Below are 17,153 nucleotides of genomic sequence, written 5' to 3'. Positions count from 1 at the left end.
GCAAGGACGACTATCTCTTTGACCAATTCTTTGGACTGGGCGATGTTATCGTGCAGGGAACAGCAGATACTGGGCAGCAGAAGACGACGTCGAGTTCGTTAAAGCGGACGAACCTGTGGTCGTAAGCTTCGATATGCGACCTGTCCTGTCATTCCCTTAGCCGGATAACCTGTGTTGTGGACTCATTTCCGCCGAACGTGAACCACTTAGCAGAGTGTGTGACCCATGTATATTACAATAACAGTGGTCCGAGTAAACGAGCTCCACGACCCGTATGCATGGAACGAACTACAAGAGTATATAAGAACGCAGCTTAGCCGAACATGCCCTCATTACCCCGAGACCGCGCTCGACGAGTAGTACGGAGAGCCGTCAAGCTCGTTGCATCGCACAATGCGGAGCCGCTGCGCGGGCGGGACCGTCTTGTCTCGCAGGCCGTGCTTGTTTGCCACCGTGCAAGATCCCGACGCGCTTCATCGACAGCAAATATGACTTCGATATCAGCAAAATCACACGGGCGATAGATGTGAGTCATGCTCACGTCGTGTGCCACCTTTGAGTGGCCGAAGGCCCTGCCTAAGAACGCCGTCGTCGCGTCCTTGCTGATGTATTTCACCGGCAGGTGGCGCACACCCGAGGCTGACGATGTCGTGGACGAAGCTGGCAATGACGACGAGCGCACTGTATGCGCGTTAGTAAACGTCGCCGGGTAGTGCAAAACATCATAGTTAAACGCACAGCTCTCCCAGTTGATCAGCAGCAGTTCCTGCACGTTCGGCGCCCATACAAAGTCGTCCTGTGTCGCGCGTAGTCACTTTAACTGCGTTGGCAGCCAGCCCTTCTTGACTCCGCCCTCGGGAGAGATCTTCAGGCGGCTCGCGAGCCCAAGCTCCGCGCACACCCAGATGAACCACTTCGCTGGGTTGTACCGGTACCGTCTAATCGCGTTCCGTAGTCTATCGGGGACTGGTGATAGAAATTACCGTAGCCTTCGCCGACGGTGACGAGTGCGGTGACAAAAATAGACTAGGTAGGAGGTAAACATATGCATATATGCGTATAAAGGCAGAGTCGCGTACGAGGTGAACGAAGCACAAGCGAGCAGTACCCGCGAACCAGAATCTGCTCGTCTAGCCGCCCCAGCCAAACCTGACAACCAAGGTAGGCAAGACCGAACCACAGCCGAGGAGCAACCAGACGTACCGCGGGTGTTGCCACTGAATGACAGGGTCCTTGCTCAGGTCACTGACTTTGGCCACACCGAGATGGTATCGCGGCTTGACAATCGTCCAGCCAATGTTTGAGTGCCAGAAGTCCTCGGGCATATTGTGCAGGCCGATGTCAGTGTCGGTGTAGCGGCGGAGGGCGTGAGGACTGCGGTACCACCATCACTTGATCGGAGCCTTGGAGTATGTTTGTACCCACGATCACGAAGAAGTGCTCTGGAGGCTTCGAGGTTTCATGGGACTGGTGCACCTACAGATGGCGGTTGTTAGCGGTGATACCTAGGCGCAACGGTTCAGCACAAGAGAGGGGCGGAACGCAGCAGGGCGACGCACCGAGACCCATTATAAAGTAATGGATTACACTTCAGACGATTTTTTGCCTCTGCATCTTGATGGTGAAGAGGCCATCGATTGCGGCGGCAAGGGCAGTAGTGAGGATGCTGAGGCTTAACCACTGGTTGTTCTCAAAGCCTTGACCAAGAGTGGATGGGGACAGAGGCCGCCAATTTGAGTGCTGAGGCGACAAGGCTGTTAGCGGGGTTGATCATCTCGACGACAAAAGACATAGCAGAGAGGTTATGGAGAAGAGAGGACGAGAAGAAGTGAACATCGCGGTCTATAGCGAACCGGATCAAGCCGCGCGTTTATCTTATCGATCCCCGACATGCAACCCGTGCTCCGACTCCACGATGTTTCCAAGTTTGACTCGGAGTTGTACACTGTCCCGATTATCCCTACATCAACCAAGGTGCTAGCAGTGAATAGATGGTGCTTTTTACTTGTACAAGGCATCCCTTCGCCAGCCGCGTGCTATTATCCACCCATGTCGTCCCAAGGAGCCTTCCATCGCAAGTCTTTCATCGCTACTTGTCAATTGCCGCTGCAGCTAAGCCCTAGAATAACGGCAGGGGCATTGAAGGCCCGGAGAGGCACACGACGGGATAGCATTCCGCGCACTGAGAGCTGCGGCTGGAATATCTCGGCATCTCTGATGGTCAAACCTAAGCCTATAGCGCACCGTCTTTCATGGAATATTAGTACGACAGGGCTGCGGCCTATTCAGTTCTCCTCAATATCCACATTCGTAGGAGGCTCGCTCCCACGATTATCGCTGCACAAGTTCGCTGGCTCTGTTCGCGAGAGAGATAGGTGATAGGAAAGGCCTGACTCCGTAGCGCGAGAGCAGGGAGAAGTAGTTTATGTTGTCCACAGAGGATCACTTGAAAAGGAGAAGATATACCGGCCTAATCGCCGCTTCCTGTTTCGTTGATATCATTGGCACGGCTTGAAGTTGGGACCGACACGCCCACTTACCGTGTAAACTGGTGCCCGAAAGGAGTGAGCACATACAATGCAATCATAAGCAAGCAGGACGCACCGACATATTCATCGTATTTCAGGGACCGCCCAGGGATAACTTGCACAGAGTCGTAGCCCGACGGTGGCTGTTATGCTACGCCTGAGTACAGTGGCATTGTCATGAGCAAAATCTAGGGCACTAACCCGTTTGAGGGTTGGGCAGCTGTCTGTCAAGCATAATGGGTTGCCCGCGATAACCTCATTGAGGAGCAAAGCGCCATATTTAGATCCTCCACGTTCCCTGTGGTAGTCAAAGGCCTGTTTGAACGGCTGTAGTAAGACCAAATAATCTACAAAGATTACTCAGACGTCACGTCCGAGCTCTGCAAGGCGAGCCCGACTGTTCCGGGAGTATGTACCGTGGGCGATCAATTGCAGGAGCAGCGCGCAGAACCTGAACACGGTGTATTGGGAGAGACGGCGAGAGCAGGACATGAACGAGCCAAAGAAGGAGCTCGGTGTGTGAGACGCGCTGGCAGCGAAATGGCCCAAGCCGCGACATGTGGGAGCTCACGCGACGGAACATGTAGGCACTTGAGTGGACTAGCGTTCAGTTGGTGTGCACCATTTCACTTTAAACTCTTTTGAACTGACCAAGCCGATGCAGCCCAGGAAGATAGCCTGGGGAGACTATCCAGAAAATTCACAATACACCATAAGGTAAAGTGTTCTTTGACATATATTCTTCCAAGGGTTGCTCAGCTTGCTATTGGCACAGACCTTTTGTCATGAATATTACACATTCCGGATGGTTCTCCTGGATTCCATGGTATTCTTTCACTTTCTATACACCTCCGTATATTCGTAGGATATTCTAGATATTCAGTCTGTCATGTATATAAGGAGCTCATACTGCTCAATAACAAGCCAGACTCGAGCTGGTCTTTCCTCACCTATTCTCCTCTCGTCTGTCTCCTCAGCTTTGTCGTAGCCCAGTCCAGTTGGATTGTAGGTTGCTGACATTAGCTCGAGTCTCCACCAACTGCCCTACGACAATCCTCGTCACTCTCACACCAACCATCACCTAGCTCCACACGACGATCCATCTCATTTATCTAACCGAAATCTCACCCCAATCCTAACCCTATCGACTCTACCGCATCAAGACCCCTGGAACCCTTCCCTGTGCACTTGCGCATTTTTACCATATCACACACCCCGAAGCCACCTCTGTAATCACCAGCCCTTAGGCGGCTGGACAGAGCTCCGTCCAATTAGAATCGTACACTGCCCTACCATAGGTGGTGTTAAACACTTTGCGCAGTGCAAGCAGATATTCCTGAGTATGACGTGGCAACCGGCTGAGGCAGGTTCTCCGGTGTTTACCCTTGTTACTAGTTCTTCGCGTAATCCTTCTTCGCACCGTGGGCAACGAGTACTATTATGTGGAGAATGCGGGCATGGCTGTTGTATTGTCGTGATACGACGACTGGGCTGCGCGAGCGCGAACTGGCGAGTGGCACGCGGGCACGATCTAATACACACGGTGTTAGTCTGAGTGTGAAGGGAAAGAGCACGCTGTATAGCTATATACCTAATACACACGGTGTTAGCTAGACAGGGGTCTGGTAAGCATACTACATAATGCGCAAGGGCAACGAAGGGGACTTACTCTGAGTGCGAAGGGAAAGAGCACGCAGAGTGGGGATGCGAGAGGAGTCCTTATATACTAAAAGGAAGCAAAATTGAAAGTCCGCTGGAATGGGGAAGCCTGCCATAAAGAGGTCCGTGCGTGGGAGCACTACATATGATTGTCCAATCACTATCTACGTATTAGCAGCGCCTAATCTAAAATGTCCACCTTAAGTCCATGCCAGGCGGAACGCCGAGCCAGAGCCACTAGGCGCTTCAACACTCCCTCTTGGCGAGGCGATACGGAACGAGGCCAAGAGACTGGGTGTGACAGTTGTGTACCTCAGCCAGTAAAGGCTTTGTGAGAATATCAGCCGGATTGTCGACACCGGGAATCCTAACGAGTTCGATCAGACCTGCTTCGAATTGCTCGTGAACAGCGTGAGCTTTGACGCGGGTGTGTTTTGTGCGATGCTTGACGTTGGGTGACTGGGCAGCGTCAACGACAGATTTATTGTCGCAGTGGAGAGGGACAGGCTTCGTGAGTGGGTGTTCGATGTACTCAGCGAAGATTTCGAGCCACTGTAAATGTCGGACTGCTTCGTCGGCTGCAAAGTACTCTGCGTCGAAGGTGTCTCGAGCCACAGAGCGTTGCTTGCGAGAAGACCAACTGGTTGCGCCTCTACCGAGTTTGTAAACCCAGCCGGATGTTGAGACGGAGTTGTCCTTGTCGTTCGCAAAGTCTGCGTCGGTGTAACTGAGCAAACGGCTATCAGTCTCGTCGTTCTGACCTAGACAGAGTCAATAGTTGGAGGTGCCGCGGAGGTACTTGAGAACACGATAGGCAGCAGCTACGTGCTTTGGTGAAGGGTTTGCCTGGTATTAGCAAAGTCGGGCGACGGCGAAGCCGATGTCGGGGCAAGTCCCGAGCATGGCGTACATGAGTGAGCCGAGGAGTGAGCGGTAGAGCTTGATGCGGTCTTGTGGACAGTCCGCAGGGTCTTCCTCGTTCTTCTCGAGTACGATGTCAGTGCCGAGTGGTGTGGACGCAGGGTTGCAGTCTTCATATCCAAATCGTTTGAGAACGGACTCGATGTACGTTTCCTGGTCGAGGTATGTAGCTCGACTCCCCCTATCCCTCGTGACACGGATGCCGAGGTAGTACTTGAGTTTGCCAAGGTCCTTGAGTTGGAACCTTTCCTTCAGTGCCTCTTTCGTTTGTTGGATGAGATCGAGGCTGTTTCCCATCATAGTTAGGTCGTCAACGTAAACCACAAGAATTTGAGTGGATCCCCCTCGTTGACGGTGAATGAAGATGGATACGTCACCGGCGTCGTGGCATGCAAATCCAATGTCCTCGAGACAGGCTTTGAGCGTGAGGAACCATGTTCATCCCGCTTGCTTTAACCCGTATATTGCTTTCCGCAGGCGGCATACTTTGCCTGCGTCCGTTACGAAACCTTCAGGTTGCTCCATGTAGAGCTCCTCGTTGAGTTCTCCGTTCAGATATGCTCTATCAAAGTTGATCTGATGGATTTCCCAGTCTTGGATGGTCACTAGGGCGATGAGGTATTGCCAGGACTCCAGACGGGTGACGGGAGCAAAGGTGTCTTCGTAATTGATGCCTTGAACTTGCGTGAACCCCTTGGCTACGAGCCTTGCCTTGTAGCAATCCACTTCTCCATTCTCGTTGCGCTTGACAACGTATACCCATTTGCACTTGATTGCCTTGCGACCCTTAGGTAGGTCGACAAGTTCCCAGGTGTCTTGTTCCAGAAGGCCAGTGACTTCGGCCTGCATGGCAGTCATCCACTCCACTGAATCCGGGGCGTCAGCTGCTTGTTTGTAGGTTCGCGGCTCTCCAGCAATGGAGGAGTCGCCTACGATCGCAGCGATGTCGCCCGGTTCCTTGCCTGTGTTCAGTGCTTTCTCGATGTCCGCTTCGGTCGCTCCGGGCCAAATACTCGTCCATTTCTGAGTTGCCTTACGCTCGCGGGTACCGCGGCGGACGCCTAACGACGTCGTGGCATGCTCAGGATTGGAGAAGGGATTGTAGTCCCACGAGGTGGTGTTGGGATTTGGCTGGAGTGGTGGAGGGGCGATGACACGATATGGTGAGGCTTTGGCCTTGCCTTTGAATTCAGGCTTGACCGGTGCACTTGGCGGGATTGGCGGAGCTGGATACAACTCTGTTCGAGGTGTAAGGCGTGGTATCTGGGATGCTGTAGACGGTTTAGGTGTGTTGGGTTGAGTAGGTGGTGGTACAGGCTGTGGCGGCTGCGTAGGAGCCGGTGGCGTGTTAAGGGGTGGTAGTTCGAGTTCGACAGATGACGGCAGCGTGGATGTAGATCCGGTCGGTTGTGTCGAGGACGGTGAGGGTAGGAGTTTGTTGGGGAAGATCAACTCGTCGAATATCACATCGGTACTTGTGGTGATCTTTCTGCTACGTTTATCCCATAGACGATAACCTTTAGAATTCGTCTCGTAGCCGATAAACACTAGGCTCTCAGCGTTAGCATCGAGTTTCTTGCATTTATCCCCGGGTATATGGCGATAGGCCTGGCAACCGAAGACTCGGAAGTGGGACACGTCCGGTGTGGTGCCAGTGAGTCGTTCCAGGGGCGTACGCCATGCAATGGCTTTCTTAGGGCCTCTGTTGCGTACGTGCACAGCTGTGCAAACAGCTTCTTCCCAGAATCCGTGTGATAACCCGGCGGTTTGTAGCATTGACTTAGCGGCTTCTACGAGCGTGCGGTTCATGCCCTCAGCTTTGCCGTTCTGCTGTGGGGTACCAGGTATCGTGCGCTCATGGATGATCCCAGATTTCTTCAACAAGTTGATGAACTCGTTGGACTGGTATTCACCCCCTCGATCTGACCAAAGGACCTTTATGACCGTATCGAACTGTCGCGCGACGAGGGCTACGAAGTCTTTGAACGCGGAGAGGAACTCATCCTTTGTTTGCAGGTAGTAGACCCATGTGACGTCGGAGCAGTTGTCGATGAAGGTAGCAAAGTATCGGTGGCCTGTGAGGGATACCACCGACATAGGTCCATCGAGGTCAGAGTGTATGAGGTCGAAGGGTTTGTTGGCGCGTGAAGTGGACGATGTGGGGAATGTACGCCTGTGTGCTTTGCCCAAGACGCAGCCTTCGCATGAGTGCGAAGGTTTATCCATATTGGCGGCGATGAGGCCTTTGACCGGAGAGGAATCAGCAGCGGCGAGCTTGCGTACTGCCTCCCAGTTCAGGTGACCGAACCGGTGGTGGATAACATCGAGCGAAGTGGCGTTGTGCATGGAGACCGCGACAGATGGTGGAGGTGGAGTAAGGTCCAACCAGTACTGACCACGGGACTTAGTGCCTATGCCAAACGTGGTGTTACCACGCTTGATTGAGGCTCGTCCTTTCCCAAAGACGAGATCGAAGCCTTTTTCTTCGATACATGAGACGGATATTAGCCGTCCGGACATTGCAGGGCTGTAGAGAATGTTCTCTAGCCTGATGTTTACTGGTTTGTTGTCGACGAGTGTAATACCCTCGACAACACCTGAACCGAGCGTGCTTACTTGCGTTTTTGCCTTATCTGCTAGTGTTGCATACGTAGGCAACGCAAAGGCGGTGTACTCAGCGAAGTCGTTCAGGTCGTTCATAATGTGTCTTGTACAGCCAGAGTCTAACATCCAGCGTTTCACACCGTGGAGATACCAGGAAGCGGAGTGAATTTCGGCCTCAGGAGCAGCGGCTCCTTCGGCGGTGACTACATATACAGATGCGTGACCAGTACTACTACCGGACGGATTACTTTTACCGTCCTGGGCTTTGCCATTGCTGCCCTTCCGCGCCTCGTCGATGGCAGCCTTTTTCTTTCTACAGTCCTGCTCGTAGTGGCCTTTGTAGTGGCAGAAGTTGCACTTGCCCTTCTTGCCGTCAGGTTTGCCAGCTTTGGCTTTGCCTGAGGTAGACGCCTTTGGTGCGTGGAAGGCGGCGACGTTAGTGGAGGAGCTGCGACGTTTTGCTTCGTCGAGGAGATGATTGCGGATGTCGTCAAGCTTCAAGTCGGCGGGCTTGGTGACTGCTAGGATGGGCTCCACGACGTTGTTGAACGAGTCGGGGAGGGCCGTGAGCAGGCCGAATATCTGCAGGAGCTCTGGGGTTTGGAGGATCCCGGAGGCGCTGACCTCTTGCCAGAGTCAAGCGCGTTTGTCGAGTTGGGCAGCGAGGTCATCGCTGTCCGTGATCGCGTGCGAGAAGTACGCACGGAACTTGACGAATGCCGACATCGTGGTGGAGGCAGCGTAGTTGTCCTTCAGCTTCTTCCACAGCGCGGCGGCTGTGATGTCCACTGGATTTGCGAGGTGCAGGAGCTCGTCGCCAAGCGTGCTGAAGATGTAGAACCTCATGTATGCATTCGTCATCTCCCATGCTTCGACGTCCGCAGCAGAGACAGTGCTGCTTTGGACGGGGGCTCTCTCGGTGCCGTCGACGACCTTCCATGCACGTGCAGCAATGAAGTACTGCTGCATCATCAGGGACCAGCGTGGGTAGTTGCTGGAACCTTTGAGCTTCCCGATCGCGTCGAGCTTCATCGACGGTGGACCGGTGGCTGATGCAAACGCGGAGGCAGAGGACATGGTTGTCGTGCGGCGTGGCGCGGTGGACGCGGATTGAGAGGGTGTAGCGGGAGCGGCGGGAGTGCGACGTGTAGGACGGGGTGCAGGTGCAGGTGCAGTTGTCGGTGCAGTTGGTGAAGATGGGCGTGATGCAGATGGACTAGACATGCACTAGAGGATCTCTAGTGTCTGTGTTGCAATGTGGAGTAACACTTGGGGTAAAGACCCTGAGGTGTTATGGAGCAAATGTGCGGCTGGTGCCGGATCTCTCCAAGTGAAGACTCGTGAGGGATGGAGGGTAGATGGGGGCCAGTTACAAGCCGGGGCTCATAACCTATTGTCGTGATATGACGACTGGGCTGCGCGAGCGCGAACTGGCGAGTGGCACGCGGGCACGATCTAATACACACGGTGTTAGTCTGAGTGTGAAGGGAAAGAGCACGCTGTATAGCTATATACCTAATACACACGGTGTTAGCTAGACAGGGGTCTGGTAAGCATACTACATAATGCGCAAGGGCAACGAAGGGGACTTACTCTGAGTGCGAAGGGAAAGAGCACGCAGAGTGGGGATGCGAGAGGAGTCCTTATATACTAAAAGGAAGCAAAATTGAAAGTCCGCTGGAATGGGGAAGCCTGCCATAAAGAGGTCCGTGCGTGGGAGCACTACATATGATTGTCCAATCACTATCTACGTATTAGCAGCGCCTAATCTAAGATGTCCACCTTAAGTCCATGCCAGGCGGAACGCCGAGCCAGAGCCACTAGGCGCTTCAACATGTTGTACATAGTATCGTACGGGATCTCCGCGTTTGTAGATAGTTCTTTCTCCTAGTACTCGATGTTGATATCCTCTACAGTCACAGGAGAGCATTGTCATATGCTATCGGGTCCGTGGAGCTGATTGCAGCAAACCCTGGGACTAATCGTGTTGTAACGACCAGATCAGGGGTAGAGTTCGCCAAAGATAGGAATTTCCGAAAAAAGCTGAAACGCTATCTTAATACAGTTCTAGGAATAGTATAGCAGCCCAAAGAGCAATTATGTCTCTTCGGTCCGACGCCCTGACAGGGATTGTCGATCTAACTGCTATCTCTTTTCCGACGCCCATCCGAGTCCTTCGCAAACCCTGAACCCACCACATCTACCTCAGAACCCAGAGGAAGACGCGACACCCTCGATTCAGTCACTGAACATCTCCGATCAATCGCCCTCGGAGAATCTGAAGTACCACCAGAGGGACCACCAGACCCTGTAAAAGAAGCCGTAGAGGACTCTGAATCATCAAACCCACCTTCTCGACGCTCTCCCACTCCACCCTCATCTCCATCTGATCTGGGCGCGATGGCTGACAACCAAGACAATGTCGCACTCATAAATGGAAGTGCAATGAAGCCCGATGCCTTTGATGGCACGAAGTCCAAGTATATTGCTTGGAAGACACAGATGAAACTACATAGTTACGCAAAGGAAGCGGCTACCCGAGCAATTCGACAGGGTCTTAATGATCATGTTCTACATGAAAGGAGGCCATGCTGGCAAATACGTCGCCACATACATGAAGAAATACGACACCGATGAAGACACGGTGATTCAGACCACGAACGAACTGTGGACAGATTTGGATAAGCATTTCCTAATCGACGAACAGGCCGAAGCCTACGACCGACTGCAAGCAATGCAAATGGGCATGCTGTCAGCACAAGAATTCTTCTCGAAGTTCGAATTATGTGCCTTCCAGGCAAATATTCACGACTTTGAGAACCACTTCCAGGAACTCAAGTCACTTCTGGAAAAAGCAATCCGGGCCGATATCATTCGGCTCCTTTACAACTTGTCGGAGGAAATCCCGACCACGTACGCGCTGTACAAGCAGAGGGTCGCTCGCATCGACCTAAACCAATAGCAGTATTGTCGGCGAAACCCCCAGTCCCAGCGACAGGGACAGTTCCAACCGAGACAGCAACAGAGGCAAAACAAACTGCAAACACAAGCTAATGCACCTGCACAAGCAGCTGCTACAGCGCCAGTTCAGACACGGCGCAACGGAACTGGTGTCACCTTTGGAGGAAGGGGACAACCGATGGAGTTAGATCAGGCGTGGCGCCAGGGTTTTTGCTTCCGATGTGGTCAACAGGGCCACATATCACGGAATTGCCCTAATCGGCAGCAAGCTCAACAAGTACGAGCCGCAGAAACCCCAGCAGTTCCCACCAATGCATTCACACCACTCGCAGCACTCAACGAAGCTCCTGCCACAACGGCAGAACCATTTGACTGGAAAACGGCAATCTGCGAAGAAATTCGCACGGCCATGAAGGGTTTTGCAAGCGGTCAGCCAGGCGCGTAGCCGAGTTGACTGAACGTAACTTTACGAACTATCTGTGTTCTTGATTTGGGGTAGCTATGTATATACCAGAAAAAGGGGTGTCCATAGAACGGCGCGGAGAGGCACAACCCTCTTGCTTAATTCCCCCGAATAAAAAATTATTGCCTACACCAGAACACCAGACTGAATCTACGCAGTGGCAGCGCCACACACCTTGGACAGCGGCTTGGATCCACCAATGGATAATCAGCAAAGAAGCCTCGGCGCTTAGATTGCTGACTGAATGAGTACACTCAAAGAAGAGTGTTGATGCCTCCGAAGCCTGTATGAACCAAATCAGGCAGATGAAAGAAGAAGAAGCTATAGACTTCTTAAATGAATTGAGAAAGCAACCTCGATTCATCCGAGGAAGGAAGAGGACACAGATGGACGTCTCCATGATCATAACCACCCTGGATACGCAGCAACGCTTATCAGTCAAAGCGCTATTAGATACAGGATGTACTGGATCTTCCATTGATGCGCAGTTTGTCCGCGATAACAACATCGCTACAAAGAAACTGCCATCACTGATCCCTGTCTATAATGCAGATGGCACGCATAACGCCGGCGGCGCTATCACCAACTTCGTTGAATTAAGAGTGGAAATTCAGAACCATGTAGAATGACTTCCGTTTGCAGTTACCAATTTAGGGAAGACTCCAATCTTCCTTGGATATGAGTGGTTGCAGATTCATAATCCATCTATCGATTGGCAGGAACAAGTCATTCAGTTTGATCGGTGCCCGATTACCTGCAAATATGCCGCCCGATTAATTGATATTGATGCCGATCAGGAAGAGCCCAGTGATCCGGAGGCTCGCCTAGAAGAAGGGGATAGAATCTTCATCCTAGACCACGAAACATACTTTGCAACAGGAGCAGCATGTATTCGTACCACAGCCACTGATCTGGCAATCAAAGAAAGCCTGAAACACGAAGCTAAGACCTTTGAAAATACCGTCCCAAGTCACTATCACGATTACTCCGACGTATTTAGCAAAGAAGACTTCGACTCTTTACCACAAAGGCGACCGTGGGACCATGCAATCAAACTCACACCAGGTGCGCAACCGATCAGTTGCAAGGTTTATCCTATCTCGGTAAACAAACAGAAAGAACTTGATGAGTTCATAGAAGAGAACCTCTGAACCAGGAGAATCTGACCATCGAAATCTTTGTGGGCTTCTCCGTTCTTCTTCGTCAAGAAAAAAGATGGACGACTTCGACCCGTACAAGATTATCGAAAGCTGAATGAGCTGACGATTAAGAACCGCTACCCACTTCCTTTGATACAGGAACTAGTGGACAAATTGAAGTAGGCGCGGTACTTTACAAAATTAGATGTCCGATGGGGGTACAACAACATCCGCATCAAAGAAGGAGACGAAGAGAAGGCAGCATTCCTAACGAATCGAGGATTATTTGAGCCACTTGTCATGTTTTTTGGTCTTACCAATTCCCCGGCTATGTTCCAAACCATGATGAACGACATATTCCGAGATCTCATCAGTCAAGGACATGTGGTAGTCTATCTAGACAACATCATGATCTTTACTCAAGATTTAAAAGAACACCGTTGGATCACGCGGCAAGTTCTTCAGATCTTAAGGGAACACAAACTTTATCTGAAACCGGAAAAGTGCGAGTTCGAGAAAGCAGAGATAGAATACCTCGGAATGATAGTAGGAAAAGGAGTTGTTCGCATGGACCCAGTCAAGATAGAAGGAGTGGTCAATTGGCCCCGGCCCGAGTGCAAACAAGATATCCAGGTGTTTCTCAGATTTACCAACTTCTACCAAAGATTCAACCGAGATTATGGCAAAATAGCAAAACTGCTCAGCTCACTAACAGGAAATGCTACTTTCAAATGGACTGTTTAGCGGGGAAACGGGGGCCAATGTATCATGATATCTGACGTTGTCGGGCCAACAGGGATCAGATGTCTGTTGCTGATCAGACTTAGGAATAGGAGGTCTAGTAGAGATTGGAGCGCAGCTGTTACCAAAGAAGCGTGGTGTGGCAACAAAGCAGCAGTGATGTGGGCACATTTTATATGCTAATGCGTGCCCATTGGTGATGCAATCCAAAGGTGTTAGCGTGTGGCTAGAACTTGTAAACTGGCACCAATACACTGACAACATTTGAAGGGTTGTACAAACATAGAATAAATCGTAGAAAATCAGGGAAAATGGAAAAATAATAGAAGGCCAGGGCTACACCCATGACAGAAAACATACAATATATGTCTCAATTTATGCATAGAAGTGTACCTCTCATTATAAAGAAGCTTATACAGCTCTTACTGCTTGCCTCTGAAGTGATTACATGTTGCTACTGGCCTGTCTCGATACAAAACTGATATATATTAATGCTGCCCACATGATATACCACAAATGGCATGTGCCACAATGCTTAATGGATGCGGGAGGCCTCTCACCGGCCTATGGACACAAACCCAATGCCGAGAATGGACATTGAACCTGATATAGTGTATTTGCCAAACCCCAGCACGGCATACACTACATGCTATCATGCCATTCCCAAAGAAGATAGATGCTCTCAGCAGCTGTCCGGCATTGCTACTGGACAGGCACTCAATGGAGCCCAGCCAGCTCTGTTGGTTCTGATGCATCAAACAGTCAAGAACTCTGTGCAGTTTGATTCTTCAGATATAAGCCTATGGCTCTGACATGGCACTGTTGTGGGCAGTCATGAGTTTTATGCCAATTTGCCCAAGTTCAGCATACATCTTGTCAATTTTGCCCATTACTCAGGCTGCCAAGGGTGCATCATCCCTTGTGCTCTCTTCTTCTCTGGTTAAGTTGTTACTGACATCTTCTGGGGCTTCTAAGTAGAACAAAGCCCCTTTGCATGCACAAAGGGACACATCGGCCTCACCTTCTGATTGCTCAGTTAGTGAGCTCAGCAGGCTCTGGTTTGCGTGTGACTCTTCTTGTTTTCCATGGGAGTAGTCGCGGTCATTACTTGCAGTCCATTGAGGGCTCCTTTTGCTCCCCTCTTTCTTCACCACAGTGTCTCCTGTGGTTCTGGGTTGAGCAGAGCTGGGCATTGAAGTCAACATCCCAGTTTGAAAAGACTTTGATGTGCTGGAATCTAGAATTGCTGGGTGGCCTGTCGTTTGATGAGCAGGCTGATGGTGGTCATCGGTGCTTCTCCTGGTCCAAGGGTCTTGGTGATTGCTTCCAGGCACCGTTGATGTGCCAGTTGTCGAGCTTTGTGGTGTTGATGCGATACCAGAAAGACTTGTGTTAGCCTTCTGAAGCTGCCCAACAAGGGTTTCTTTGGGTTCTTCTGCTCATGGTGGATCTTTAATAGGGTAGATTATAATTCTACAGAGTGACTGCAGTTTTCTCCCACAATCCTGTAGTATAGGAGTCAAATAAAGTCTTTAGAGGATTCAAAAAAGTGTAAGGTTGTCATATATGAATTGGCCTCTCACTCGTACCATGAATCTGAACTGACTATATTTGTGTCCTAGATATACAGTGTACAAGTGAGAGTTAGGGAAAAACTACATAGGCCGATGCCTCAAGCTTTATGAGCTCGAGAGCCTGAAATGCTTATCTAACAAACTGAGCACCTAGAAGGTGCGCTGCCATGTGATCAGGATGCTGTCAGGACTGCACCTCCTCGGTGATTCAAGATGGACCTGCCTGAGCACTGTCCTTACAGATTGACACAAGTAAGTAGGCATTGACATCAATCGTAAAGTCAATCTACTTACATCACTGCCACTCTCAGGGCTTAGCTGTGAGCCAGGACAAACTGGAAGGAAGTAGAGGAATCAAATACATGCTCTTTGTTCTGCTCTAGCACAGTACCAGTTTGCCTGTGTCCACGATAGCACCCTCATCATCTCCAGAGGGGTTCTATACTGCTGTCTCATTTGTATGAACACCATTGACAACAAGGTGTACAAGCTCTTTGAAAGACTCCTTGGAATACACCCCTTCACATGGGCCTAAGAAAGTCTGTTTTCTACGATCTTCATCAAATCAAGTATGGCTGAGCAAATAGAAGAAGACAGCAGGATGCAACTTCTACACCTGTGAACTAATGTCAGACTGACAAGGACATTGAATGATGTCTGCAATTTTTGATGTACTTCTATCAAAATGCAGCATACAACCCTCTGAGAGACAGAGCCTGATGAGATGGTGAGCTCTGAGCAGAATATCCGAGAATACATGGCTCATCTTCAGCTCAACATTGGTTGATGTGTCAGAAGATGTGAAGGGGCTGCAGAGATGCCTGTTGGCAATACAAACATGTCCTGGGGACTGTTCTATAAATCTTTAACTAGGTTGGCTGCAGTTTGAGAATGAGAAGGCAAAAGGACAGAGGAAGGATGAGAGGGCACAAAGCAGGCAGGAAGTTGCATTAAGTGGTGGAGTGCAGATGGATGTGTGTGCACATTGAAGGCAAATGCTCTGAGTCAGTCTGTGGGCCAAAACAAGCTCTGGATGAGAGAAGAAGCACGCATCACACATCAATGTCATGAGCTGTCACATTTGTCACCCCTTGTTACTGTGCGCTGAACTGCCACGCCAGTGTGCACTGAGCACTGAGTCATGTTGCAGAAGAAAGTCAGGTGTAACTTACTTTTCTGACAGGCATTCTGACAGGCATACCAAAAATAGCAGTGTAAGTTAGTGTAAGAAAGTCTCAATCAATGAGTTTTGAGATCCAATGGCATGATAGAGCATGTGCCAGCCTAAGCATGATAGTTACAAGCTAGACAAATATTTTTGTGATTTCTGGTGGAATTAATCTGTCATCTGTGCCAACACAAGTGAAATTACTGCCAAAAATATGTCCTTATTTGCACTACAGACAACAGGGAAGCTGATGTGAATTCTGTATTCACAATTCTGCACAAGTCTATTGATTGTCTACCCTCAAGAAGCAGCTCTTTCAGTAGCAGTCGACAGAGACCATGTTGAGACTGTTGAGTTAGTAAAGATATTAGGAGATGAATGGCTCACATACTTCAATGCCAACAGCCGAAATAGCTGCACTCCACTAAGATATGAAGACTATCAAGGGGCCACTGAGCATGGCTTTACTTTGAATGTATGGGCAGCCAACTAGTTGATCTCACTGTATCGGACATTGTTCTTCCATAACAAGCGTGGTTTGTGATGCTACACAGCATTGGTCAAGACTTGCATCACTTGCGTACAGCATGACATGATGGTACCTTCCACTTCAGTGACAATCATTGCGTCATAGCAGTTGCAGATGTACTCCAATGGACCGTGGAGTATGACAACCTATTGAACAATTACACTGTACCAACATTCAATGCAAGCTCTGCAGGGGGCTGGCAATCCAAAGACTCTTGTCTGGTTCCTGGCACTTCCTATGAGAGAACCAGCAGGTCGATATCGGCATGTCATCTGGCCGGATCGCAAAGCCTACCTTGTGCTGCAGAGGAGATAAGCTCAACACTCTCAGTCAAGAGCTCTCCTGATGAGCCCAAGCTAAACCTCAGCCTCCCAGTCTTGGAAGTGTAGTACTGCTAACAGAAGAGGTACCGAAGTCATCTGAATTAAAAAAAGATGTAGTGGCACTGTCAGAGGTGGCCTCGGAGTCATTGGACTCCTTCAGTGTTCTGACGCTGTGGGTGTAGAGCCAACTTACAACTGACCCTGTAACTTACATGCTTTTCTTACATTTACTTACCGTAACTTACATATTAGATGTCTATGTAAGAAATGAGAACTTACACCCTTTACTTACAGCCTTATGACTATTACTTTCTGACATTGGTAAATTACACTGACAGGTAGTTTCTTCTGCAACACTAGTGCTGAGTACTCAAGCTCAAGCTCCACAGTCATTGTAGTTAAGCGTAAGGAAATCAGGGCAGTCCGCATGGCTTACAAGCAAGCAGGTGTAGCAAGGAGTGCGGTGAGCCATGGACAATGCATGAGCTAGCCCTAACTTTAGAAGATGCCAACTTACATTATTGGTCTGCCTGCCACTCTTTG

General features: G+C 50.2%; 1 protein-coding gene across 1 annotated transcript; it reads right to left on the bottom strand.

Moving 5' to 3' along the window:
- Window positions 1-938: 938 nt before the first annotated feature.
- Window positions 939-1,520, bottom strand: PHACADRAFT_254428 (uncharacterized protein). Its single transcript, XM_007394755.1, has one exon. The coding sequence runs from the start codon at window positions 1,323-1,325 to the stop codon at window positions 1,131-1,133; it is 195 nt and encodes a 64-aa protein (XP_007394817.1). The 5' UTR covers window positions 1,326-1,520; the 3' UTR covers window positions 939-1,130.
- Window positions 1,521-17,153: the final 15,633 nt, after the last annotated feature.

The sequence above is a fragment of the Phanerochaete carnosa genome (genome assembly GCF_000300595.1).
Source record: "Phanerochaete carnosa HHB-10118-sp unplaced genomic scaffold PHACAscaffold_4, whole genome shotgun sequence".
NCBI classification, from domain to species: Eukaryota; Fungi; Basidiomycota; class Agaricomycetes; order Polyporales; family Phanerochaetaceae; genus Phanerochaete; species Phanerochaete carnosa.
This window is presented reverse-complemented; position numbering and strand designations above follow the sequence as displayed.